The sequence below is a fragment of the Cyprinodon tularosa genome, unplaced genomic scaffold, assembly GCF_016077235.1.
Source record: "Cyprinodon tularosa strain WSP-4 unplaced genomic scaffold, ASM1607723v1 ctg121, whole genome shotgun sequence".
NCBI lineage: Eukaryota > Metazoa > Chordata > Actinopteri > Cyprinodontiformes > Cyprinodontidae > Cyprinodon > Cyprinodon tularosa.
In genome coordinates, this window is record NW_024038015.1 from 613,879 (window position 1) to 640,588 (window position 26,710).

The 26,710-nt window shown below is 37.9% G+C and overlaps 1 protein-coding gene across 1 annotated transcript in view; it reads left to right on the forward strand.

The window, feature by feature from the left end:
* Positions 1-26,710, forward strand: part of ldlrad3 (low density lipoprotein receptor class A domain containing 3) — a 142,157-nt gene that overhangs the window by 65,097 nt on the left and 50,350 nt on the right. Inside the window, exons 3-4 of the mRNA XM_038275397.1 lie at positions 19,379-19,504; positions 25,481-25,615. Of these exons, the coding sequence (XP_038131325.1) occupies positions 19,379-19,504; positions 25,481-25,615 (261 nt within the window). The remainder of the gene's footprint in view (positions 1-19,378; positions 19,505-25,480; positions 25,616-26,710) is intronic.

The window sequence follows — 26,710 nt, forward strand, 5'->3', positions numbered from 1 at the left end:
CAGTAAAACCTAATTCTCTCCCAACATAAATTAACTTCCCTCTTCAGTGCTCACAGTGCCCTCCCCCACATCAGGAGCCCTGCTCACCTCTCCTCCATCCCTTTAGCCTCAGTTTAGCACCATGGCAAAACCTAATACCATCAAAGAAAAGGCCAATTACACCTGCGTGCAGGAAAAGGAACACATACATATTTTACTGTAACGCTAGTGTAGAAGCTCATTTCTGATCTTTACATTTAGCTGGCTTTGATCCCTATGGTCTGCTGCTCCTCCTTTTTCCACCCTCCCATTGCAGTTAGAGCTACACACAGAGTGGGTCACTGATGAAGATAGACTTTGAGTTTCTACGCTGAAATGAAAGCTGCATCATCCTGTTCATCCATTTCTCTGAGTCTCTGCACCTTCCTGCTCAATTTTCTTCGATGATCTTCCTGTGTAATTTGCTTTGTAGAAGAATTAATTTAATAGAAACATTTAAACCAATTTTTGCTGAATTTTTTTTTTACCCAGATCATTTCTTGAAGAAAAAAATAAATCACATGTGGCTTATAGTAACATCTGTCAGTCCTCTTTATTTTATTTTCCCCTCCCCCTCTAGCCTTCCTTTCTTTCGCTGTAGTTTCTTGTCTGCAGCCAGAAGAGGAAAATGACTCTTCTCATTCTGCCATTGGATTCTGGCACAAAGAGACAGGCACAGAGACAATTTTATCATTTATATACGTATGTAGTCACGTATTTTTGGGTTTGCACATTTTAATTTTTTCTTGTAGACTTATTATATTGATGAGTATTCCACAATTTTATTAAATGTTTTTCACCTTTCAGTCATTCAGTTTACATTGAGTATTGGTACTAAAACCAGAAGCAAAATGTCACTGTGAAAGTGTTAGAGGACAGCTGTTTTAACTACATTTGTAAAAATGAATAAGAAAAATTTAATTTATTATTACTTCATGTTCTAAAGAGGCAAGATTCACCTCGGATTGGACACGGGGAGCTACACTTTCATGAAGCAACTTTATCTCATGTAAGCTGAGTTTAAACTGAGCCAATAAGTGGGGATCATTTTAATAGATAATTGAGTTTTTCCCTCTCAGTTTCTGCAGTATTTGATATTGACTGTAACAAATGAAAGATGAATTAACGTAACACTATGCACTGAATGCATGGGTTGCACTCTGAAATCCGTTAAAAGCCGCCTATGGGAATGCTTAAACTACCAAAAGAGACAAAGGGTGACAACTGGGAGGAAGTAGAATGCCCTTCTTCATTAAGACGATGGCAGCCAGGGGCATCTAAAAGGATAACACACCTATTTGCTAATTTCAAGGTAAAGTTTATTTGTCCTTGAAATGAACAAGCTACTGTACCTTTAGTGTCATGTAGGGATGCAAGTTCTTGATTAATTAATTGATCTAAAGTTGATGGATCTTATCCATCAACTTCAAAATTTGAGTTCTTTTATATCAATAAAATCTTTACACAAACTGAAGGGCTAAATAATTTTTCTACAATAGGCTGAGTTAAGAAAGAAATAGTACATCGTAATATTTTGAAATAGTTGTCGTGCCAGCTGACTTATATATTGACTGAATAAACAACACATATGTTCTAACACATTAGTAAGATAAATACCAAAACATGAACCTAATAAGTTAATGAAGTAAATACTGAATAAAATATGTGAAACACCTGTTTCCAATGTACAAAATTGTAAAACTATCATTAAAATACAGGATATGTTACTTTGACATGCTATCAGACTATTTAGTTAGTTTAAATGAAGTGGAAGCTGTGATTTAGCTCTCTGTTTTTAGTTTAATCCAACAATTAGGTCGCTCTGGTTGCTCTTAAAGGAAGATTGAAACTTGAATACATGATTTGTGTCGACTTAATAATACTTTCCCAATCTACCGTGCTTCTTGTTTGCATGTCTTCTCTCATGTTAAAATTTTCTTGTGTAGCATCCCACACTTTTTATCATCACATACTTGCCATTTGAGCGCAGCCGAGAAAGCGATGGGTGCCTCGTGCTGGGTGATGAAGCAGTGTATTGGGTACTCTTTAAAACATAAATTTGAGAGTTTATCGAGTGTTTGTATTTACAGACAGAACAGCATAAATTAAATTCTGCATCCTTGTCACTATTAAATAGTGTAGATTAGAAAAGCAGCACTTAGAGAGCACAGACCTCTGCCAAGCAGTAACTTTGCTCCATAGTGAGACTTATACCTAAAGCTAAAACCCACTCACAATCTGGATCATTACCAAACCTCAATGGATTGCTCCTTGGCTTGAGGCCCACATCTAGTAAAAAATTGCATTAATATCCATTCATAAATTTTCAAGCAATCCTGCTTAAACAAACAAACCAACCCATAATTCTGCATGGCTGCCCTGGCTGAGGCACGGCATGTGCCTGCAGCCTCTGGTGTTTGTTCTGCTCTCACCTTTTTCATTCGTACTCTGCTTTCTTTTTTGATCTGCAGATCGAGACTTCATTTGTTTGTTTTTTTGTTTTTTTTTGTCCTTAGTAAAATACTTATCGATATTTTGTATTTTGATTCCATTGCTGAAACTGTTAATGCTACGTTTCAGACTACATGCAGCAGAAGCAGTGTGCTGTGTGCTGCAGTGTGCTGCTTCATTTTTGATGCTTGTAGTTTAAATATTTTTTTTAGTTAGAAAGTCCAATTGAAAACTTCATCTGTGCAGTGAGTTCATCAAGATTACGATCCTGCCTTCAAATATTATTTAGCTGTCGGTGCCGTACACTAGCTCTCACTAGGAATCCCATTCAACAGCAGCCTCTGCATCTGCGATCTGCATCAGCAGCACTGTGTCAGTCTCCCTGCCACCTCCCAGCTTCTCTGGTTGGTTGATGTGGCGCACCAAGCAGCAAAAGTTCAATTTTTCCTACTCTAGCAGCTGCTGCTTCTGAAGCTTGTCACACGCATCAAATACTCAGAATCTCGTCAGCTGCTCAGACGCGCTGCTCCTGCTACTCAAAACGTGCGCCTTGGTGCACATCAACCATTGACTTTGCATGTAAACTAGCTACTTCTGCTACTTGTGGTCTGAACATAACATAATAGTTACTGCTGCCACCCTCTGGTTTTGGTGGATACTGCCTGTTCCTCCATATAACCCCATCAGACCATGTTAAAGAATCCTTTAAAATTTCTGTATGTGGAATAACATCTGGATCATTGCCAATGTTTAATGGATTGGTCCTTGGCATGGGGTGAAACTCTGGTTAAAATATAATGAAATTCTATTCAACAATTTTCAAGCAAACCTGCTAACAAACCAACAAACACAACCAAAAAAATAACCTCCATAGCAGAGGTAATAATAATAATCCCAGACCGGACTCATGATTGATTCATGTTTCTGCTTTAGTGTGCCTCCCTCTGCTCTGGCATTACTTCTCCTGTGGTTAAAGGCTGATTTATACTTCGAAACTAGGTTGTCTGCATAGGTGTCGCAGTGAACAAAAATACGTCGCCACCCCCCCCTCTGCAGACACTCTGCTGCACCTTTCCCAAATTGTAGGTGACCGCAATAAAAAAATGTCTGTGTCAAGCTCACTGCGACACACTGCTTCGGGGAGTATAACCAGCCCTTAAGCAGAGGGTTTGCTTAAGAATGAACAGTGGTGCTGTCTGGTGGACGGTGGTAATATGTCAACAAGAAAGGGATATCTTTTAAGGGAATGGAACAAATTTGAATTTAATAAGCCATTAATGGACAATTAATAATAAGTCAAGTATTCGTTTACATCCCCAGTGTCAGGCAATCGTGAAACAAATACTCCCACTGTGTTACTAAGGTGGGTGCAGGTAACATGTTTTCAAAAAGAGCGCTTGGATTAAATGGAATTTATATTTGTTTAAGGTGATGGATGAAAGTACCAAATTCCTCAGATGATGTGTTGAACACTGTATTTTTTCATACTGTTCTTTTGCTTCTAAAACATCATTTAAAAACACCTTCCAGTCAGAATTAAACTTAACTATGACCACTGTGACCATGCTGAAGATGAGCCAACAATTCATCAAGCATTTCATTATGTTTCCTTTCTATTTTTTTATTGTGTTTCATTCCCGGATTAGATTTTTATAGGTTTTCTAATCAACCTGTCCGTAGCCAGAGTCAGCTAAACTTAATATTTGTCGATTTTGGTCAATAGCCAATATTTTCTTTTCATTAAATAATCCCTTGCTTACGAAATTTTTTGAAAAAAAAGAAACCCTCGCACCAGTGGATTCTGCGCCCCAGATTCTTTTCCTCTTGCGCCCTTAATTTTCCCAGCAGTTTCCAGATCTGCACAGAAACATACTCAAATCACACTTTTTTAATGTTCAGAAATCAGTTCACTTTGTGATATTTATATTATGCCTTTAAGCAGGGCAGCGTTGTGCTGATATTTTGCCAACCATCTATGCCAAAAGATCTCAAGGCATCACACTCGGCCCGCCTCTTCTGTCAGGGGACTATTTGCACTTCTTGTAGACAACAGCATTATCTGTTCTGGCGTAAGTAGGCCCCATTATCCCTAAATAGATGGCTAGTTGTCAGGCTGCTGCTCCATGAAAATGCTCTGGCTCCAACAGGGTCTCTGCTGACACAGACAGACAGATAAATGAAAGAATAAGAACGAGGAAAGTAAAGGAAGGAGATAGGGTGCAGGAAGGACTTATTACAGTAGCTTCAGCAATAGTTCTGTCAGAAGGGTATTATCTAAGGAGAACACAATGGCTGCTTCAGCACTCGATTGTCTGCAAGCAGAATCATAATTAGTCATCCCCTGCTAAGAGAAAACACACACACAAACTCCTGCTTTAATATTTATTTAACAGTGGGGGATGACAGGTTTGCTGTCACAAATGACAGTTTGTTGACTTGCCGTACACTCTCTGAGTCCGTAAGCAACATTAACTGGATGTTCTCATAAATATTAATCAGAAATCACCTTATTTATTGTATAGTAAAATATTGCTGTTAAATTACCATTATGTTACCATAAATCAAGAAAATTTCATTAAAGTTACAAGTCTGTCTTGTAACTCTGATCACTAATAATTGTATAGTGCTTATTAAAACACCCCTTAGTAATGAGCTATGGGTTTACAGATAAGAATTTTGAGTAGGTATCAAGTTTTTAAAAACTTTTAAAAGTATGTTCAGCTTTACATAATTTTTACATGGGTAAACTTAAAGGGACAATGTGTAACTTATTTGGTTTTTAATTAGCCAAAATCAAGTATTGCTTTTATCAATGCATGAGCTTCCGAAGTCTAATTCATCCTATTTTAAATAAATGCAGCTCTCATACCTTGAAATTAGAAATTCAAATACCTATGTGTAGATCAACACACCGTAGGGTGCCATATTGGGTTGATTCAGCATAAAATCAGATTTCAGATCTATATCAGCATAGCTTTTACAAGGTTGAGGCAATTCATGAAGGGCTTCAAAACATAAGTTATTTTAATAGAACAGTAGAGTCTATTTCTCCCTTTAGTTAGAAACAACTTTCTGGATAAGCAACTTCTTGGTCCTCCTGGGAGCAGTATATCCAAAGATATTTTTTCTCGTGTTTCATCATTTAACTTATTATTCAAATGAAATGGCAGTTGATGATTTTTTTTATTTTTACGCAGTGTGAGTTTGCAGCTTGTGACAATGGCTTTTCAGTCATTTTTTACTCCAGGGATAAGCTAGTTATGGCTAACAATCTGGCCAGAGGAAGTGCAGCTTTGTCAGTTAAAGTAAACTTTATCAGCCTCTTACCTTAAGGGATACAACTCAAACTAAACGTATAATAAAGTTTAGATAAAGGCTTAAGATCCAAAGGGTACAGACTTACTGTATTAGTTTGAGCTAATTTGGGTGCGATCATACTAAACCTTCCTGTTAAAAGGGAGTTTTTCCTCTCCCCTGTCGCTACAAGCATGCTTAATGTGAGGGATTACATTCGAGTCAATGAGCCAATGCAATCAACTGGTTTTCCTTAGGTAGAAAACTTTGAATCAATTTGACTGTATGATCTGGTAACTGTAATGTGCCTTGAGATGACGTGTTGTGAATTGGCACTATATAAATAAACTGAATTGAATTGAATTGAATAGCTACTGGCATAAATGCAAATGTTGAAGCAAATACTTGGAACTTTGTCTTACTTTTTTCCCCCATTTGATTAGTTTCTGTATATTTTGAAACGCATAAGTAGTATGTTCTTCTAGTATTGCTTCAACAATTTAAATGACAAGCAAGATGTTTTTGTTAAATAGAAATTAATCCCTTACCTAAGTAATTTTATGGTGATGGTGTAAACTTGGTGATGTTAGCAGTATATGTAGACTGTCCATTAGGTACAGGGGTTGCAGGGTTAACTGAACTAAATGTGGTCATTATATTTCTGTCGGCCTTATTAACCTTAATGGCTATAGTTGTCATGATTGGTTCTCTAATGGAGACCCAAAGATGCAGAACACCACTGACGGACACAGGATGAAAAGTTTAACAAGTTTATTTGCACAAGCACATAATATGCAGATGACTGGTTTGGGCCTGGAATCTGGTTTCACCGGAGTCTGCGTGAGAGACAACACAGTTAAGGACTGTTGACGGGGTTTTGGTTTCCAATGGTGCTCTGATAGTACCTTGAGGGTTCTTGAGGTTCTCCTTGGGAGAGTCACTGTTGGTTCTGGAGAAGGATGTGTTAGCAGAGTCCGTTAGCTGCTTCAGCGTCTCACGTCTTATTAGAACAGACCTTGGCTTGGGTTTCCTAGCTCTTGCCCAGAGCTGCTTAGAGGTTGACTGAGAATCTTCAGGGTTTGGCTCAGAGGGTTGGCTCGGCAGGTTAGCTCTTCCAGAGCTTTCACGGAGGAAGCACGAGTCACCTAGAGGCACAGAGACAAACGTTAGAATCTGACTCGGGATTAAGGACATGGAAAAATCACTGAGATCAAGGCTTTAGCGCTGACCAACTGGAACAACACTGCGGCGTTGAGGTAAGGTCTGAAGGCAGCTTAAGTAGTGGATCCTCTGATGGTCTTGATGAGCTGCACCTGTGCAGGAGGCTCCCTCAGAGGATCCACGGCGGACTCTGCTGGAGAAAAATGGTATTTTCTCCAGCTCCCAACAATAGTGGTACAGGATTCAGACACTATTAAGACAGTTTGACTTCTCGATCATTCAGACGAGTTCCAACATCTCAAACAACCAGGCCCAAGGTTTTTTTTTAACAGCCTGAACTAAATGATCATTGTAAAACATATAAAATGATGCCCCTCCACTTGTTCTTTTCTTTAGCCACTTCTAAAGAAAAGAACGTATTTCTTTTTTGATGGTATGATCCAGAAATATTATATTTCACAGATAGCTCAGACGTGTTACTACAGACATACAGAATGGTGCAGACATATGAGTAAAAACGATGATAAAAGTGAAAACATAAGTGAGATGTTGTTTTACTGTTATTACCACAAATAATTTTAAGCCTTGTTTTCCAAGGAGGCAGATATGGCCCTATATTGTCAAAGTAACAACACCAAAAGTTTTTTTTTTTTTTGCAGTAGCTGAGAGGATTTGGACAACTACAATTACAAGTACAATTTCTCAATAAATATGCTCCATTCATCCAAAATGAACAGCCTTTTAAAAGATACTCCCATTAACTGCTAAGAACCATTTTGATAAAATCAAATAATGCACCAAAGAAAGACTTCCTCCCTCTCCTGTTTCTTCAAAAATAATCCTTGATCATGAATATGTGCATATCCTTTGAGAAAAGTAGAGTTAGATTAGTCTCTAATTTTACTCCTAGCATTTGTACCAGAAGACAGCTGTAGTTGATCCCCTTAAAGCCCATTATGCAGCATATTGTGCTGATGTGGCTGTCTCTGAACCAGACTTCTATGGTGCCTCAAGTAAAGGTCAAATGTGATGGCATCTCACATGTGCAAATACAGCCTATGGGAGTAATATCAGTGTGTAAATTAGGTTTCAAAACATCTTTTAAATCATAGCAAAACGTTTGGGATCTTTGTCATATGCTAGTGCATTAGAAATGGTATTTGCAAGATACATCCACCCACACATGAACCTAGAATGACTCTCCATGGAGGATTTCATGCATTTTTTTCTTAAACAGTCACTTTGCCTCAAAAGTAAACTTTATCTCTGCCTTGTTTTTGACCTGAATGCATTTTATACCAGCACTGTCACAAGTGCTGAGGTTTTGTGGTGTATTATAAAAACTTTCACTGAGTTTTCTATCTTTAATCTATTATTTATTGTAGATATTCCAGTCTGCTAAACCTGACAGGCTATGCCGCTAGGGATTGACTTGAGTGGTCAAGAATTTTTATTGACCAACAAAAGACAGGCTCCTGTCCTCTTTCCCAAGCCCACAATGTTGCTTTCAGTTAGTTAGTTTATTATTATGATCTTTCCTGGCAAAAGGGTCAGTTTGACTTACATATATATATATATATATATATATATATATATATATATATATATATATATATATATATATATATATATATATATATATATAGAGATATTTTTGTAGTGTTTTACAGTCGGCATTCTGGTAAAAACACAGTGAAATCACAGGAGGTAATCCCACTGTGTTAAAGTATGCAACACATTGTGTTGCTATCTTGCTGAAAGAGACTCCTATGTAATGTGTGAAACGTTTACTTGCATTTTACAGAGAAATTGATCTTTATAATTTGTGGTATGTTCACAGTTTATTGTTTCCTTCTTTATAGTGCATACTATCTTTACAGCCAGGGTGTCTGCAAAAGTATGCATACACCCCTTTACCCTTTCACATGTAGTTACATTACAGCCCATAGAGCAAAGTCATTTATATGTGAAGAAATTATAAATGGCTTTCAAAACCTTTGATAAAAGTCTAAAGCTGTGGTGTATATATTTCCCATTTACAACTCGTCTTTATTTAAATACCCCTCAATAGTATCAAATGAAATAAACTACTTTCAGAAGTCAATTACTTGTTAATTATGGTCTCTCTGTGCAAATGAAATCCAGAAAAAGCTTAACTGCTTTCTGAAGGCATCTGATTTGTAAGAAAACATAAGTGGAAAGAAAGCTACATGAGGACCAAGACACCAAAAAGTTCAAGCAGAAAGTTATGCAGAAGTTTAAAGGAGACCAGTTATAAAACAATATCCCTAGCTTTGAACGGCTCATGAAGTGTTTTTAATTGCTTCTCAGAAAATGGGAAGAGTATAAAATATGAAGAAATGGCCACCTACATTGAATTACTGGGTGAGCAGGTCACAATAATGCACAGCTCAGGTAAGAGAATCTGTCGACAAGAGGCTTATTTGAGAGAATAAAATAGCTATAGAAAGTTTTATTGGGACCTTACAACAAGCCAGACTGAAAACAAGGGTATGGTGATGTCAGATAAATCCTATATTGTCACATTTTGTTTCATCCACACACAGCGAAATGCTGTGTGTGGATGAAAGCTACCATTGCATATCACCATGATCACTTTATCCCTACTGTGAAATATGCTGTTGGCAGCTATGAGGATGCTTTTCATCAGCAAGGATAGAGAAGCTGTTTACAAGTAAAGAGAGGATAGATGGAGGCTGATACCAATTCATTTTTAAATGAGAATCTTTCGGCAAAACCTCATTCCAAGAACATCCAATTGCAAAGAGAAAAATTGTTAAAAAAGCCGAAATAAATGATTGGTAGTCCTACAAAAACTACGATTGTTTTCTGTATTTTTTTTTAATTCAGAATGAGGAAAAAATTAATTTTGTTTTTCTGTGTGTGTATTTAATATGACTATCACTGGTTGACTTAGTGTGTCTTCTAAACTTTATGCCATGGAGCTTGACCTCCTGTCAACGTAGGAAAAACAAGTCATAAATAAATTGGTTTAATGAACTGTACTCTGCATGTTGGACTCCATGCTTGTGGGTACGCTATCAAGGCTCAGCATCAAATATTCCATCAGTCGAAGCTCACAAATGTCTTTAACTGTTTGCATACTTTTAGGCATGACTTCTTTCATCAGATGGAAGAAGGGAAAAGCCAGTTTGTTTATGACTAAAATGTTGTGATTGATGGATAGTGATTTAAGGCTGCAGGTTTCTTTTAGAAAATTCAGTTTGCTGCAGAGTTTTTCGTCTTCACATACACTAAAATCCACTCACTTTAAATCACAGGTAGCAATAAAACAGCTTCTACGGTAGTAGGTGGTAGAAAATACCAACAAAAAGTTGTAAGTTTAGCTGCATCTTGTGTTGGAAGATAACCATTTATTTATGTGCTGGCATGTTAAAAAAAAGACCTGAAGCGGAGATTCAGAGGGCTTGGTCCTGATTTTTTACTCACATAAAGGTCAAAAGTACCATCCTGCTCCCTGGTGTCCATAGCCCTTGCCTAGGAAAGTGTCAGGTGAAATGTTTGCTGACAGAAAGAGAAGGGAGATAGCTGACTGAGCTTACTTGGCCTTAGAGCCAGGATTAGCCTCTTTGCCCTTGTCTGAGCAAGGCATGGGCAAGCAAGGAAGCAGACACATTGCTGGGCCAAAAGTGGGAGTGGACGTGATGCATAGAGGAAGAAGTGGGGAAATCAAATGCATAGAATCGTGTAGAGATGGGCCTTGGACAGAGAGGGTGAGGAAAGCTGAGAGGCACTTTTCAAAGCAGTGATTGCTTGGGACTTGCAGACCTGTAGGCCATTGCTATGCCCCCTTTGTGCAGGAGAATCCATGTGTTAAGAACGCTGCACTCTCAGCCTTCTGTTAAAGTTCAGCTTTTACTTGTCTGTGATCTAGAAGGGCTATCAGTGGGCCAGTGGTGCTCACAGAAAAAAGATAAGAATACACTGACATTAACAAATGGCCGCTCATGTCTTACATTTTTACAAAGACTAAACTTTGTTCAGTGGCTGGAATTAGGACTTTAGCTCACATCTTAGATGGCATTTTAAAAATCAACCTTGATAAAGAAAATGCCATGCAAGAGAGAAATTATATAAATGTTTAAACAGTTACACAGTGAATTGCTAGTGTGGTCATACCAATACAACTTAGTATGCTACAGCAATTTATAGAGCATAACTGTGATGTTATGAAGGTATTTAACCTAAACATAAATAATCCAACTGTTTAATGTAGTTGTATTATTAAAAAAAAAAAATTCTCATACATCTAGTTATATTTTATTGCATGCTAAATAACCATGGTAACTCTTATGCTTCAACAGAGATCAATATCTGAGGGAGAGCTGACATCATGACAACTGTTAGACCTGCACTTCATAAATCTGACCTGTAATCGAAAGTTCAAGAAAAAAGAAATTTTCCAAAGAAAGCCGTGAGAAGTCGATTTTGAAGTTTGCCACAAGCAAGATATTAGACACAGCTGATATATGGAAGCATTTTCTCTGGTCAGATAAGCCCGGAACAAACCTTTCAACCTAAAACGTTGTTGCCTGGTTGAGTGCAAGACCACAATCCTGTTAAGAATCAGTAGGTAAACCTACATCAATGCTACATCAATCTGACAGTTCTGGTTAATTTACAGAAATAAGAAATATAATTTTACGGATGACAGGTGGTAGACACATATTCCAAAAGAGTTGCAGCTGTTTTAGTAGAAATATATATAGAATGTTTACTAAGTAGTCTGAATACATATGTGCCAAATTTTTCACTAGAAGGATTGTTAAAATGACTAAATATATTTAAGACTTATTTTATAAGTAAATAAACTCTTCTGTTTAAAATTGTCCCTGATTATATCCATCCATCCATTTTCTTACACACTTAATCCCAAGTGGGGTCGCGAGGGGTTCCTGGTGACTATCTCCAGCTGTCTACGGACGAAAGGCGGGAAAGGGCAGGTCGCAATCCCTGATTACATTTAATGTTTAATTTTTTGTGCATTAAAATAACCAGCTTGAGCCTGCAGCCATGGCATTCAAGCCTTCTTTTTCTTTTGCACGGGTTCCTGATTGATTCCTTTGAGTTACTCATATCAAAATAGCCTCCAAATACTTATTAACAGCAAAGTTTAAAAGTAGGGGTGGAAGATGCTTAAAAGAGTTGAGATGGTCTGTTTGATATTTACCGGTAGATATCTAAGCTTACATCCTTCATTCATTTAGTTTTCTTAGTAGAAAGAAAAGGAGTTGCTATGCAAAAAGGGAAATATGGATGTCTGGTGTTTTGTGTCTCTGAGATCCTAGAAAACTTAATCAGCCTAGTGTGTAACAATTCCTCAGTATTCAAATGTTTGCCATTTGAGTAAATATTTGTATTTAATGTGAGCCAGACAGACAGGTCTAGCAATCAGTCTTCACTGTGGTGCAACAGCTGTCGCTCCAAAGGTTGTCTTCTTTGGTGCTGCTTTTATTCTGTTTTGTCTTTCAGAGATAACAGCAGGCAATAGCTCTCCTAAGAAAGACGCAGCATTGTGTTGATCTGTTAACTGACCTTGGAAGAGATGAAATCCCATCCCTTGGTTTGAGAATTAAAGCCTGATAAAAGTTGTGATTTAAATCATCGACCTCCAACCTGTTTACTTTGCTTTGGAGCAATTTAATGTCAGACGAAAGTTTTAGGGACCGGTCTGCAGCTTCAGTGCTCTCTGGTCGCTATGGCAACATTAAGCATGCCTTTTACATATATCACCACATAAACAAAGGGCATGAAAACAGCCGACTAACTACTCACAACAGCACTGTATCAGAGGCAGCTCTGTGCTTGTTTTGCTGTAATGAGACAGTGGGAGTTTACTATGAGAAGAATCACCTGACCTACGGTGTTGTGTCCAACATATGTCAAGAGTGCATCAAAGACAGATGTGACGAAGTGAATCCAGTAATTAAAAATAAAATGAATAAATAAATACATTTCATAGAAATAATGGAAGTTATTTATTGTTTTTGTCACCTAGAACTACATTACACACAAACTGTTTGTGGGCTGGGCCCGAGGTTTGGGAATTACTATGTCAAATGACCAAAGACAACCTCACTTTGTTCAGTGGGCGACCAGCTGTGCGACATATGAGAATAGGAAATAGTTGAATTGAAGGGGTTTCTGACTTGCGCCAGCAAACCACACAGCAAGAAAACCGTTGATTTCTCAGCAACCCCCCCATTTTAAACTGAACAATATCAGGCCAGCGTTATGGACATCACGGAGCAGGATGGTACTTTTGACCTTTTAGAGAGGAAAAAATCAGGACCAAATATCAATAAATAGAAATCCACATCAGCACATCTGGTCACTTCTGTCAGTTGTCTGAGTGTCAGCAACATTTTTGACACTAGTGGCCGTTATTTGAACAGGAAAGAGGTTTGAAAGAGATGTAACATAATTTAGACTAGCATGACATCCAGACCAAGTCCCGAATTCAAAATAATCAGTGTGCAGCAGACTTAACAACGGGCAGGTTATTAGCAAACCTGATCTAGAAAGAAATCAATATTCAAATTTTAAATGTCAAAGCTCCTTCCCTAATTTTGCTTTAAGGGGTGAAACAATACATTCGGTCCCTAAAGCAATGAGATTCCTGATAATGAGTTTACAAGAAATTAGATTACAGCCATGTTTTTTTTTTTTTAAGAAAACCAAGCTACTTTATAATTGTTTCATCCGTTTATTTAACACATAGTCAGGGTAGACTAACATATTCCAGTGTGAATAATATATAATTAGAAATATTTGGCCATACCCCAGTATGAACAGAATCTGGAGCAGACCCAGAACCCGTTAGAACTGTAAATCTGTTCTGGTCTGTGTCATCCTAATTATATTTGTTTTCACATTATTCTTGGACATTAAAGTTTTCGATATTGAATCAAAACATTCAACTCATAAAAAATAAGGAAGGCGGGCATTTACAAACAGTAACTCTGAAACTTGTTTATATATTGAATTTTACCAAGAGAGAAAAACAAAACTGAGACAAAATCCTAGTTAGTGAAAATATATTTGATGTGCATAAGGGAAAGCCTGGAAATCAAAAAATGGCTTCATTATATCTCTGGTGGATAAGATTCGCTTAATGCGTTTCTGATCAATAACCAACTGTAATTAATACGATGGAACAAGATGAAATATTTATTAGAGTTTCAGTTAGTGCCTTGCTGTAATATCATGCTTTGTCTCAGTCTTTTTCTTCTTCTTCTCTAGACTGGCTGCCATTTAGTTACATCAATAGTCACAAATTAAGAAAAGTGATTTCTTTAAAATCTTTAAACAATCAAAAAGACTGTTTTTCTGCTTAAAAAAATAACTATTTTTCAATTGTAACAACTGAAATTAGTCTGTTTAGCTTCGTTTCCACTTTCCATCATAGCCGTTACATTGGATCGCTGATCTGATAAATTACACTTTGCCTTTTTATATTAATCTGCCCTTCCATTGCCCCATTTGTAGTCATTTTCTTTCTTTATTTTTTTTTTCCTGGGAAATGTTAAATTATGATACTATTCTCCTTGATGTGTTTAGTGTATGGCATACAGATCAGACTTGCTGTATCATTTACTATGAATAGATGGATTAGCACAATGCCAATGGTTTATGAATGCTTTCTCCTGAAATGGAAGGAAGTTATATAATGCATTTCCTCTCACTCTAGGGTTCTAATTTAAAATGCATGTTCAAGGCCTAGACAGTGAAATGTACAGAGTGATTATTAGGATTGCAGGTCCCTCTTGAGTCAAACTGTCTGCGCCCTCCTTGCTTACATCACGACTCCATTACCTATTGATTTCATCCCCTTAGAAATGCCCTGCAAGGTCAGAAAATCCTTTGAAGTCCTTGGCTGTCTCTATTCCTGGCTTGCTAGTTTTCCACTGCTCTCCATGCTTTCTTTTTTGTCGGTCTCTCTTCTCCCAGGCCCTTTCCACACTCTGTCAATCATGCACCATAACAGGTTTACCTGTGCTGAAAGTTATTCTGTTCTTGTAGAAACTGAGGAGAGCATAAAAAGATGGATACAGAACAGTAGCAGAGTCCTGTATCCTCAGACTAACCTGATAATAATTCTAAAGTGGAAATGAAGACAAAAATATTCTGTTTTTCACTTTGACTGGGTTTATTTAAAAAAATTCATCCTCATTTCCAAATTAAGACACACTAACTAAAAAATAAAGTATTCACGATACTTATATTTATATGTGCGTAAATAAATCAAAAGTTGTAGAAAGGTTATTCATCCAGAAATTTAAATACATCATATGTAAAGGGAGGATATATTAGATTAACTTTTTTATTATTATTATTTTATTTTTTTGGTACTTTTGAAAAACTGCTGTTTAAAGCTAACAAAAAGTCAAACGTTTTTCTCAGATAATCTGTTTTTATAGCATAAATAACATAGAGTTTGCACAATCCCCCTAGTTATAAAGTTAACAAAGAAAGGTCACTTAAAAATCAAAAACTACCACCCTGATAATGAGAAATATTTTCATTATTTTGAGATTAATGGTTTATTTTACTTTGTGATGGAATTAAAAATCGCCGTCAATTTTTTAAAAAGGTTCTCCTAAATTTGATTATTTATTTAATGAATTCTTGAAGTTTGAACTTGTTTTTAGCTGAGGGTTCTGTTTTTTCCCTCTGCCTTTATGTTTGTTTGTGTGTTGGTGCGTTCTCCAGCCGTGGCTCTCATTGTGAAACTGCCATGTTTTCCTGCTGCTCATAGTCTTTCCTCAAGGAATGAGCACAAGTGCTAACCTCATTCGTTTTCATTTGTGCTGCTCAGCTGAACAGCAGAGCAAAGTTTGGAAGCAGTCCAACACTCTGCCTGATTTTTGTAAACAACTTCTAAAAAACAAACAGACTGAGCAAAGGGGTGGAACATTTGGCAACTAACTGCACAAAGAAGATTTGAAATAAATGGTTAAAGGTCAAAAGCAAGGTGGAGCAGCACTGATTTTTAGAAATGTCTGAGCAGACAGCAGTGTTAACATCCAAACTAAATAAACTTTCACAGAATCATCAGTCGAAAGCTGATAAGTTTGCATTCTTCGCATATCTTAAGCACTTTGCTTCCTCCACATAATTAATTTTTCAACGTCTTGCTCTAAGAACTACTTGGCTGAGCCTACAAATGGCTAAACCTACACAAAACACAGCTAAGCACATTAACTCTATCCTTCCGACGAGCTCCGCATCTCCCACCCACAGCTTTCCACTCATGAGTTTGCCCTTCATTTGACTTTTGAGCTAATTTGAAGCTCAAACATTGACTGAGATGAATCGTAGCCAGCAGTTAAAGTGGTAATGAGGATTCAGATGAGGGAGGGAGTGACTGACGAGTCTTGATGCAGAGAACGCTGATTTTAGCCAAGCTGGCAATACACTAAAGATAAAGAGAGAAAACTCTCGTAGGAGATAAATTTCAAATTTCCATCATTCCTGACAAGCAATAAAATGAACTACATCTGGAATTAAAAAACAATCATAAAGAAATTTAAATGTTGAAAGAAAAAGATTTGTTGCTGAATTTTTAACCTATCCTCTTTGCAATACTATGGTTTTTTTTTATTACAATTATTATTATTTTTGTCTTCTTTTACAGCCCAGAGGCTTGTCTAGGTTTCTTCTGTTGGCTCTAATGAGTGTGATACAGCATGCTAAATATGATTTGGCTGTTCAGACTCTCAGCTATCCAGGTAAACAAAGGCTCCCTAGACAACATGCACATAGATTGGTTGCTATCCCGTCAGACTCCTGTATTGAGCGGATTACGTTTCATCCCAGGGATGCACGCCCCAAATCCAAGTGGTTTTTGCCTCCTCTCCCCCCTACCCTGATATACCAGCTTTGAAAGCTATCATAAATCAGTCTGCCAAACTATATAGAGGAGGGGAAAATGCGTGCTTCTGGCATTTGAGAGAGCCCTTTGCCAGCGTGTGAGAAGGCCAGTACCTCCCTTTGTCTTCAGTGCCGGCGAGCCAATGACTTTAGTCACAGCATTCAATGCTTCATTATCAGATTTCTTGGATGTTTATTAACTTTTTGCTTTTTGTTTTGCAGCTTTTTTATACAGGTATCAAATTAATTTAATTCATTTACAACATATCTAATATGTATATAGTTTTTTTATTTCAATTTCTATTATCTTTTATTTATCGACTTACACAAAGTTGATCACATATTTAAGCTTGTAATTTATTTATTTATTTTTTTTTAACAAATATCAAATTTCTGCCTGTGCATTTGTGCTACAACTCCCAACCAAATACTCTATGGAGCCACCTTTAATTATAGGTAAAGGCCTATCAGTTATAGGTCATCCTTCATCAGGGTAGTTTATTTTTGGGGGCCTTGCAAAGATTTTGTGAATTTTATGACTTGATTTGGAACCAGAAACTATGCATTTTTTTTGCATTTAAAGGAATAGTACACCCAAAACATGATTAGCCTTCATTTTCTACTCACCCCCATGCTGAACAACACTCTGGAGTACTTTTTTGATATCCCAAATGCATCTGGAGATCTGGGAGGCTTCTTGCTGTCTGCTGACATTCAAATAATGGAGGTCTATGGTGCCCGAGACAGAAAGGTCCATAAAAGTCCACAAAAAACGTGTCAATATTCCTCCATACTGCTCGTCCAATGTATTCCAAGTGTCCTGAGTGGGTAACATCCGGAATTTACTCGAAACGGAGTCATTTAGAATGTTTTTAGAGCATAAACAGTAGTGTATAGTATTTCCTAAAAGCGCGCGCCTGCGAGTTCACGACGCTACGGAAACCGCGGCAGACCAAACCAGATGAAAGTGCGCATATGCAGGCCATCAGGTGACTTCTGAAAGCAACAGATTCTCTGGGATTTATTTTGGTTTACTGAATAAAAGTGAGTTGACCATAAATAACTGCCACACCTTTCCTTTTTTATTTGGGAAAGTTTTGAAAACCAAGTATCAGTTTTCCAAATATGTTTCAATTATGCAGCACTTTATAGAGGTTTATAGAGTCAAATTTGAACAGACTGCTTTCAGGAGTTTGGGTGTGACATGAGGAAATGTTTATAAAACGAGGTAGAAATACTTTTTCGACGATCTGTAGCTGAGGATAATCATTAAAGAAGAGTTCACTAGCAGCCGAAGCAAAGTAATACAGATCTAAATGATTAAACTGCAAAAAAAAAGAAAAAAAAAAAAAAAATCAGTGGGTCTCTTATCTGTTTACATTTTAAGCCAGAGGTCTTCAACAGGGGGTCCGCGACCCCTAGGGGACCCACAGAGGTAGAGGGTCACGAAAGTTTGGTTGATTATACTTTTTTTTAATATTCCCCCCTGCAATTTTTCCACTAATTGTAATGTCTTTAAATCCACATTAACATGAATTAAAAACCTGTAGTAAACAGTTAAATGGAGACACTCATCAATGCACACATTCAGCGACACACAGGAGCTCTTTGAAGCTGGGCACCGTTTCATTCACAACACCTGTCCCATCAACCAGGATTCAGAATCAGAAATACTTTACATAATCCCAGGGCGAAATTAAGGTTTTTAAATTACTCCACATGTAATAGAGTGACTATAGGGCCAGTTTATTATAATATAATTTCATACAATATATATAATTAGGGCGTCCCCCCTCCATCTCGCCATCAGTTTGGGGGTCCTTGGCTTGGTAAACGTCGAAGACCCCTGTTTTAAGGTATTATATAAGCAGGAAGATGTTAGAATACTTAAACTAAAGCACATGTCTTCATTTCTTAGTTCCTTTAGTTAGTTACATAAACCTGTTGTGTTGTTGCATGCTGCTGGGGATGATCGAAGCATTGATTTTCTGCAGACCCGCCACTCAAGTCTGAGGCCAGTCCTTGGAGATAAGACCCATGGCCCACTTAAGCTGATCAATGATGGGATCTATACAAACACTCTCCCACGCAATTTGCTCTCTTTGTCTTTGTCATTTACTTGGTTTCTCCTGTTGGTTCTTGGTGTTCAGACTGTTTCCGTTTTTTGTTATATTTGTTCAACAGTGAAGGTACTATAAGGCTTGTGGGAAAACGTGTGCTGAATAGTAATGTGTATCTTTACTGACGCATTGATACTCTGGACCTTGAATATCATTTATTTGGAGCTCAGGGTTTCCATTTTGAAAGTGTTTCACTGTGTATTTGTTGAAGTATCCTTTTAGACATAAAACCTTGAATAAAAACCCAGTTGGCTTCTTTGGGTGGTTCCCAACATTCTTCATGCGTCCCATCCAAGGCTAACCGCTTCATAAAATATGATGTAGTTCTTTGAAAACTGCAGTTTCTTCTGCTTATCATGCACAGGCTAATCTGTTGTTCCTCTTCCCACTACTTCCCCTGACTCCCTGTGTTCTGACAGCTAAGGTCAAGTCAAAGTGTGCTCCCACATTCTTCGCGTGCGCGAATGGTGTCCACTGCATCATCGGAAGGTTCCGCTGCAATGGCTTCAGCGACTGTCCTGACAGGAGTGACGAAGAAAACTGCAGTGAGTCTCTTACATCCACCCTCCAGATTCAGCTACACTCATATGCTTTCAGGCCACAGTCAGAAGTAGTTATAGTCGATTTCAAGATGTACCATCCTCCGGTCATAGCACTTTATGGATGAGAGAGAGCCTAAAATGTAGCTTCATGGCATGAAATATTAAAATATTGCTCCTGTTAGATCTGAGTCGAGTGTTAAAGTGGTAGTCCAGCTGTGATACACACTATTAATTTTACAGAATGTCCCATTTCTCTTCATACAGGGAGTTATGGACAAGATGGCAGGATGAGGGAATATAGATTATTAACAATCCCATGTCAAAGAGTATTTAGTATTGTAAAACACTAAAAGAAAATAAGTGTAATTTACAATAAAACTTTGTAAACACATTAGGACAGCTTGATGTTTACCAATTACTGCATTACTTCATTCTTAGGAATAGTACACCCAAAACATGATTAGCCTTCATTTTCTACTCACCTCCATGCTGAACAACACTCTGGAGTACTTTTTTGATATCTCAAATGCATCTGGAGATCTGGGAGACTTCTTGCTGTCTGCTGACATTCAAATAATGGAGGTCTATGGCGCCCGAGACAGAAAGGTCCACAAAAGTCCACAAAAACTTGTCAATATTCCTCCATACTGCTCGTCCAATGTAATCCAAGTGTCCTGAGTGGGTAGCATCCAGAATTTACTCGAAACGAAGTCATTTAGAACGTTTTAGAGCCTAAACAGTAGTGTATAGGATTTCCTAATAGCGCCCCCATGCGCGCTCACGATTCTACGGAAGCCGGCAGACCAAACCAGCGCATTCAGCTCGGCAAAGAACTCATGCTCTTCCTCAACACTGAAGTCCTCAGACATTTTTCTTTCGTTGTTTCTTTCTTTGCACAGGTAAACAGCACATTTCTTCTTCTACGCTTGCATTATCGGCAGACCAGACGCTGAATGCGCACTTCCTTCCGGTTTGGTCTGCCGGCTTCCGTAGAATCGTGAGCGCGCATGGGGGCGCTATTAGGAAATCCTATACACTACTGTTTATGCTCTAAAAACATTCTAAATGACTTCGTTTCGAGTAAATTCTGGATGCTACCCACTCAGGACACTTGGATTACATTGGACGAGCAGTATGGAGGAATATTGACACGTTTTTGTGGACTTTTATGGACCTTTCTGTCTCGGGCGCCATGGACCTCCATTATTTGAATGTCAGCAGACAGCAAGAAGCCTCCCAGATCTCCAGATGCATTTGAGATATCAAAAAAGTACTCCAGAGTGTTGTTCAGCATGGAGGTGAGTAGAAAATGAAGGCTAATCATGTTTTGGGTGTACTATTCCTTTAAGCAACACACAGCAGCTTGTGAATATCCTCTGATACTGAGGTGAAAAACAGATGCTGTTTTAAAAAATAAGCTGATTTGGATGTGATCTATCCAAAGCTTTGTATTCCCCAAAAGTCCTTTTTATCATTATTTTTTATGCATGCAGTTCTTTCATTGAGACCCACATCTGGGCTGCAGACAAGGCTGATAGGAGCCCTGATCCTCCAACATTACACCGCATGTTGTATCAAGTCCGAAGGTTTTTTTCTCTTTAATTGTCTCATCTTAAACAACACCTAATTTAAGTTTAAAGGTTGAAATCAGTTTATAATTCAATCTCCAGCACTAAAGTTACAATACAGTCAAGTAAATAAACAAAAAAATGTCCTTTCTTAAAAAAAAAAGATTATTGGATTTAAAAGATAAAGGATCACTACACATACTTGCATGAACTGAAAGTAGATGGTTTAGATGTTTTAATGCATACTTACTGTTTATTAAATTCTATAACTGCTGTGTTTGTCATTTACAGACAGAATACAAATTTTTGCTGTCTTTTACCATGATTGTATCCTTTTTTAACATAAGAAATGAAAGCATGGGTGGATAAATTCTATTCTGCACATTAAAAACACAGTTTTCACTTTATTTTGACATGCATATTTATTTATTTTTAGTTTTCCTATTTAATTTACTCCTGAAATTTCTACAGGCCTCCGGCAGATAATAAATATTTACCTTTAATGACATCCTTTGGCAAACGCCGCAGGTGTTTCAGAATTAATCGTTTTTTGCCCTAAGTTTAAAATTAAAATTATGCTTAAGTCTTGAAAGCCTCTCTCTAAAAAGATTCAAAATGTCTCGTTTAAATTGTGAACACTGTGTTACTGCTGAGAGATGCTGTTTGGCTGGCCGCACAGTAAGCAGAAAATCTTTTATTTCCAAGGACTTCTTGGATTAAACAGATGTGGATAATATGGTTAGCTAATGTTAATGCTACTTTTTACTGCAGAGTATTTCTAGAATAAAATTGTATCATTTTGGTTTTCAAGCTGAATAACAGGTCAGGCTTTCTGGCATTCAAGGAAGGTCAAGGTTTTCTCACATTCAGACACATTGTGAGGCTATTTTAGCTGAGCACAAAACATATCCAGCATGTAACCGTTCTTTGAAGGTTATAGGAGTGGATTTAGGGTTTATCTTTAGAGCTGTCAGGTGAAACTTCTGGAGGGCAAAGATGCAGTTTTCACCTGAGAGCATATGAGACCTTAATATGGTTGGATTTTCCTCAGGGACTTACCATAGGGTTATTATATTAAGACGTCATTTTCAGATAAACTTAACGTAAGTAAAGAGGAATCTAGCAACATTTTGAAATGTTAAAGGTACACTATGCAACCGGTGTTGATTTTCCAGCGAGGCTCCCCCCAGAGGGCGAAAGTAAAAGTGCACTTTCGTAAATATGCTCAGCTGTTCTCCTGGTTTCTCCATCAAGCCAGGCGCGGTTGTTTTGAGCTTAGCAGCGAATGACTAACGCTGCGTTCACACTGGATGTAGCTGGCGCGACAGAAGCAGCGAGTTTACATGCAAAGTCAATGGTTGACGCGCGTCAAGGCGCAAAAGGTCCCGCGGCGCGTTTTGAGATGCAGGCGCAGCACGTCTGAGCGGCTGCAGCAGCGCGTCGGGTGCGTTTAACGCAGGGAGAGAGACACAGCGCTGATGATCACTGCTCTTAAACAGTTTATTGACGCCTAAATTAACTTAAAATGCAGAAATCTGCCGGCAGAATATGCAGTTTGGATTATTTAGATGAAAAGCACCTACCAGCTGCCGCGGTGAACCGCTGCTGATGAAGGGATCCATACTGTCGGCGCCCCGCTGGTATGTGGGGGTCTGAGCGGCTCCGACAGAAAAAATATTGAAGGCAGGATAATAATCTGAATGAACTGACGGCACTGATTACGTTTTCAGGTGTATTTTCTCACTTAAAAACATATTAAAACTACTTTATTCCCACTGATCACAGCAAATATAGCTGCAAGGCAGAGAAAGGATAGTGAAGCTCCGCCCAACGCGCCTCAGACACACTTTTGCAGCCAGAGCAGCAAAGCTGCTTCAGCCGCGCGTCAGAACTAACTGGTACAAGCAGCAAAAAGGAAGCAGCAGACACGATTTTGCTGCTTTTGCTGCGTGAACGTAGCATAACTGCACAAAGATCGCCACTGTGCTAGCAACGAGAATGCTTTTAACTGGGGGCGTGTAGCAGTTCTCGCCGTAAAGCAAGACTGACTCTCACGAGACTTCTGAGCCTGTGGGTGCGGGTCGGTGCTCCTGCAATTGCAAGTGCAGTATTTCCCCACACAGACCACCAGGGTGGCCGAGAATACCTTTGTTCAACCTGAAATGACTCATTTAATCATCCATAACGTTATGGAACACATTCATAAACTGAAAAATGTTGCATAGTGTCCCTTTAAGCTGAGTTATATTTTCTGCTAGAAATAAGGCCATCTGACCATTTTTCATATCAATTTACACATTTAAAACTGTTGTAAATGTATTATGTTTCCTTAAATTAAAGGGTTATTTTTATATCAAAGTTTGACCGTGCCCTGACTCTACACTTGCTTTAGGAGTAACTTTCATAAATAACTGTTTCTTATATTATTTTTTCTCAAAAGTCTTTACCTCTTATCATAATTTTCTCCAAATATATTAAAGGAATAGTACACCCAAAACATGATTAGCCTTCATTTTCTACTCACCCCCATGCTGAACAACACTCTGGAGTACTTTTTTGATATCTCAAATGCATCTGGAGATCTGGGAGGCTTCTTGCTGTCTGCTGACATTCAAATAATTGAGGTCTATGGTGCGAGAGACAGAAAGGTCCATAAAAGTCCACAAAAACGTGTCAATATTCCTCCATACTGCTCGTCCAATGTATTCCAAGTGTCCTGAGTTGGTAGCATCCAGAATTTACTCGAAACGAAGTCATTTAGAATGTTTTTAGAGCATAAACAGTAGTGTATAGGATTTCCTGAAAGCGCGCGCCTGTGCGTTCACGACGCTACGGAAACCGCGGCAGACCAAACCAGATGAAAGTGCGCATTCAGCTCGGCAAAGAACTCATGCTCTTCCTCAACACTGAAGTCCTCAGACATCTTCTTTCGTTGTTTCTTTCTTTGCACAGGTAAACAGCACATTTCTTCTTCTACGCTTGCATTATTGGCAGAGCAGACGCTGAATGCGCACTTTCATCTGGTTTGGTCTGCCGGCTTCCGTAGCGTCGTGAACGCGCAGGCGCGCGCTTTCAGGAAATCCTATACACTACTGTTTATGCTCTAAAAACATTCTAAATGACTTCGTTTCGAGTAAATTCTGGATGCTACCCACTCAGGACACTTGGAATACATTGGACGAGCAGTATGGAGGAATATTGACACGTTTTTTGTGGACTTTTATGGACCTTTCTGTCTCGGGCGCCATAGACCTCCATTATTTGAATGTCAGCAGACAGCAAGAAGCCTCCCAGATCTCCAGATGCATTTGAGATATCAAAAAAGTACTCCAGAGATTTGTTCAGCATGGGGGTGAGTAGAAAATGAAGGCTAATCATGTTTTGGGTGTACTATTCCTTTAACTTTTTCCATTGCTAAATACTGAGTTATTAATTGCAAAAATGACCTGCTGTCCCAACTTCTAGCTTTTACTTTTTTTTTTTTTAACCTTTTAAGGTTAATGATAAATAAGTATGACACAAGTATGATTGTGTAAAGAACTAGATATCCATTAAGTTGACTTATATTTCAGCCCTCTTCTATTAACTTATATACCTTCAATATTATATTATATTCAATATTGTACTGAAATTGAAATCTCGATCACAATGTAAATTGTAGTTGACAATAAAGTTGATTGATTGATTAAAGTTTTTGTTCTCTTAATTTTTAATTACTCTTTCCTCTTAGATTGGTGGTATAAGTGATAATAGTAGGAGTCATGTTACATCTGTTTTAAACTTAGCCTCTCACTCATTTAAAGTGCTATTTAGGCATGTCTACTAATAAAGTATCTTCTCACGCAACCACCTTGCAGTTTTCCACTGAGAATCCCTTCAATCACCCGCCATACTCAAAGGCAGTTCTTTTGCCTGCAGGGCTCACAATCAAATATCAAATCTTGGCATTTTAATGGAGCTTAGCTCCAGGCTCACAGCACATACTGCATCACAACTGTGTAATTGTTTGAAAAATCTCAGATAATGACTATGCCCCTTTTTTTCTGTTAAACAAGAACAAAAATAATGGCTGAAAATAAGTTACAAAGGCTTGATTGTTTGCAGTAGTATTTCGCCTCTTTTTTTCTTTTCTCTAAATTTCTGTTTTTATCAATTTTACAGATCAAAATTTTGTTTTTCACTATTTAGACACAGAAAATGATTAATACAAATACATTTTCACTTTATGTTTTTATTCATCAAAATTCCAAATTTTGAGAAGGAATAAGAAGACAACCCACTGGTGTTTATTCCTAAAATTTGGTACTTAGAGCTTGTTTAAAAACAGGTTCCCTTTGAGCAGAAACCTTTTCCATAAAAACTCCTTTGAGCAAAATGCTGACCTTCATCCCCTGCTCTGTCTGAACCACAGCAGGGAATCCTCTGGTGTGCTCGGAGGCTCGCTTCAAGTGTCGTAACGGCCGCTGTGTGGACCGAAGCTTTCTCTGCAATGGACAGGACAACTGCCAGGACAACAGCGATGAGGAGCTCTGTCTGACCACAGCAGGTAAATTGAAAAGCTAAATGTCTGAAGAAGTCATCCGTCAATAGCTACAAGATTTCTATTTTTGTAAAACTAAAATTAAAAAATATACTGTGGAAAGATGATCTCCCTAACTATACATTATGCTTAAGGGAAATTTAAATGCAGCAGATAAATCTAAGCTATTAAGCAAATATTGCAAAAGGAATCAAAAGGACGTGGTATTTATTTTGTATTTAAAAGGGCACATTTGTGTTCAGAGTACTGTACCATGATACCCTTAGAAATACTCTGCAATCACCTTCTTACAGAAGTCAGCGTGTAATTGAATCTATAGGCTGGTCTCCAAAGCTCTAAGGAGTTTGCCTGAAAACATTGATGGGATAAAAAGCAAAATGAGGACCAATGAGCACTCCAGAAAAGTGTTTACAAAGGATTAAAATGATTGGAGAAGTCTTGAGCAGGGTTAGAATATAAAATATTATACTAAGCTTTAAACACCTCATGGAACTGTTTAATACTTTGTCTAAAAACCAAGAGTTTAACACAACTGTAAACACTCCAATGTGGCCGGACGTGGGCATACGGAGGTACTGTGGTTCAGTACAAACAGTACTAAGAGTAAAGCTGCTCAGAGTTGATAGGAGGATGTGTAGAGCTTGATTTAGGCCTGTAAAATGCATGAAAGTGTTACTGCTTTTGCAAGTGGCTTTATTTAATTTAGGTCCAGAAATTAGGTATTAAAAACTGTATGCCATAGTCTCTGTTTCATAATAAGCCTTTAAATCACTTTCATGATACATTCATATAACACCCCAAATGGAAAACTTGAAAGTATGCCTATGTGTCATATTCTCTTAGTCTGTATTTGACTGAAACATCCAATTTCACAGCATATAAATTCTGTAGAACAGAAAAATTTATATTCAGTGCCATCATCTGAAAATCCAAGATATACAGTATCTTAAAGGAAAAGTATTCTACAATGTTTCCTTCAAAGCAGTTAAAATAAACATGCTTTAGATCTTCAGGATATGGCGCTTTGATTTCACTCTGCCATCTATAAAGAGCTTTTCCTTTAGCATTCCTGCTAAACTTAAATACACTCTCAGAGTAGTA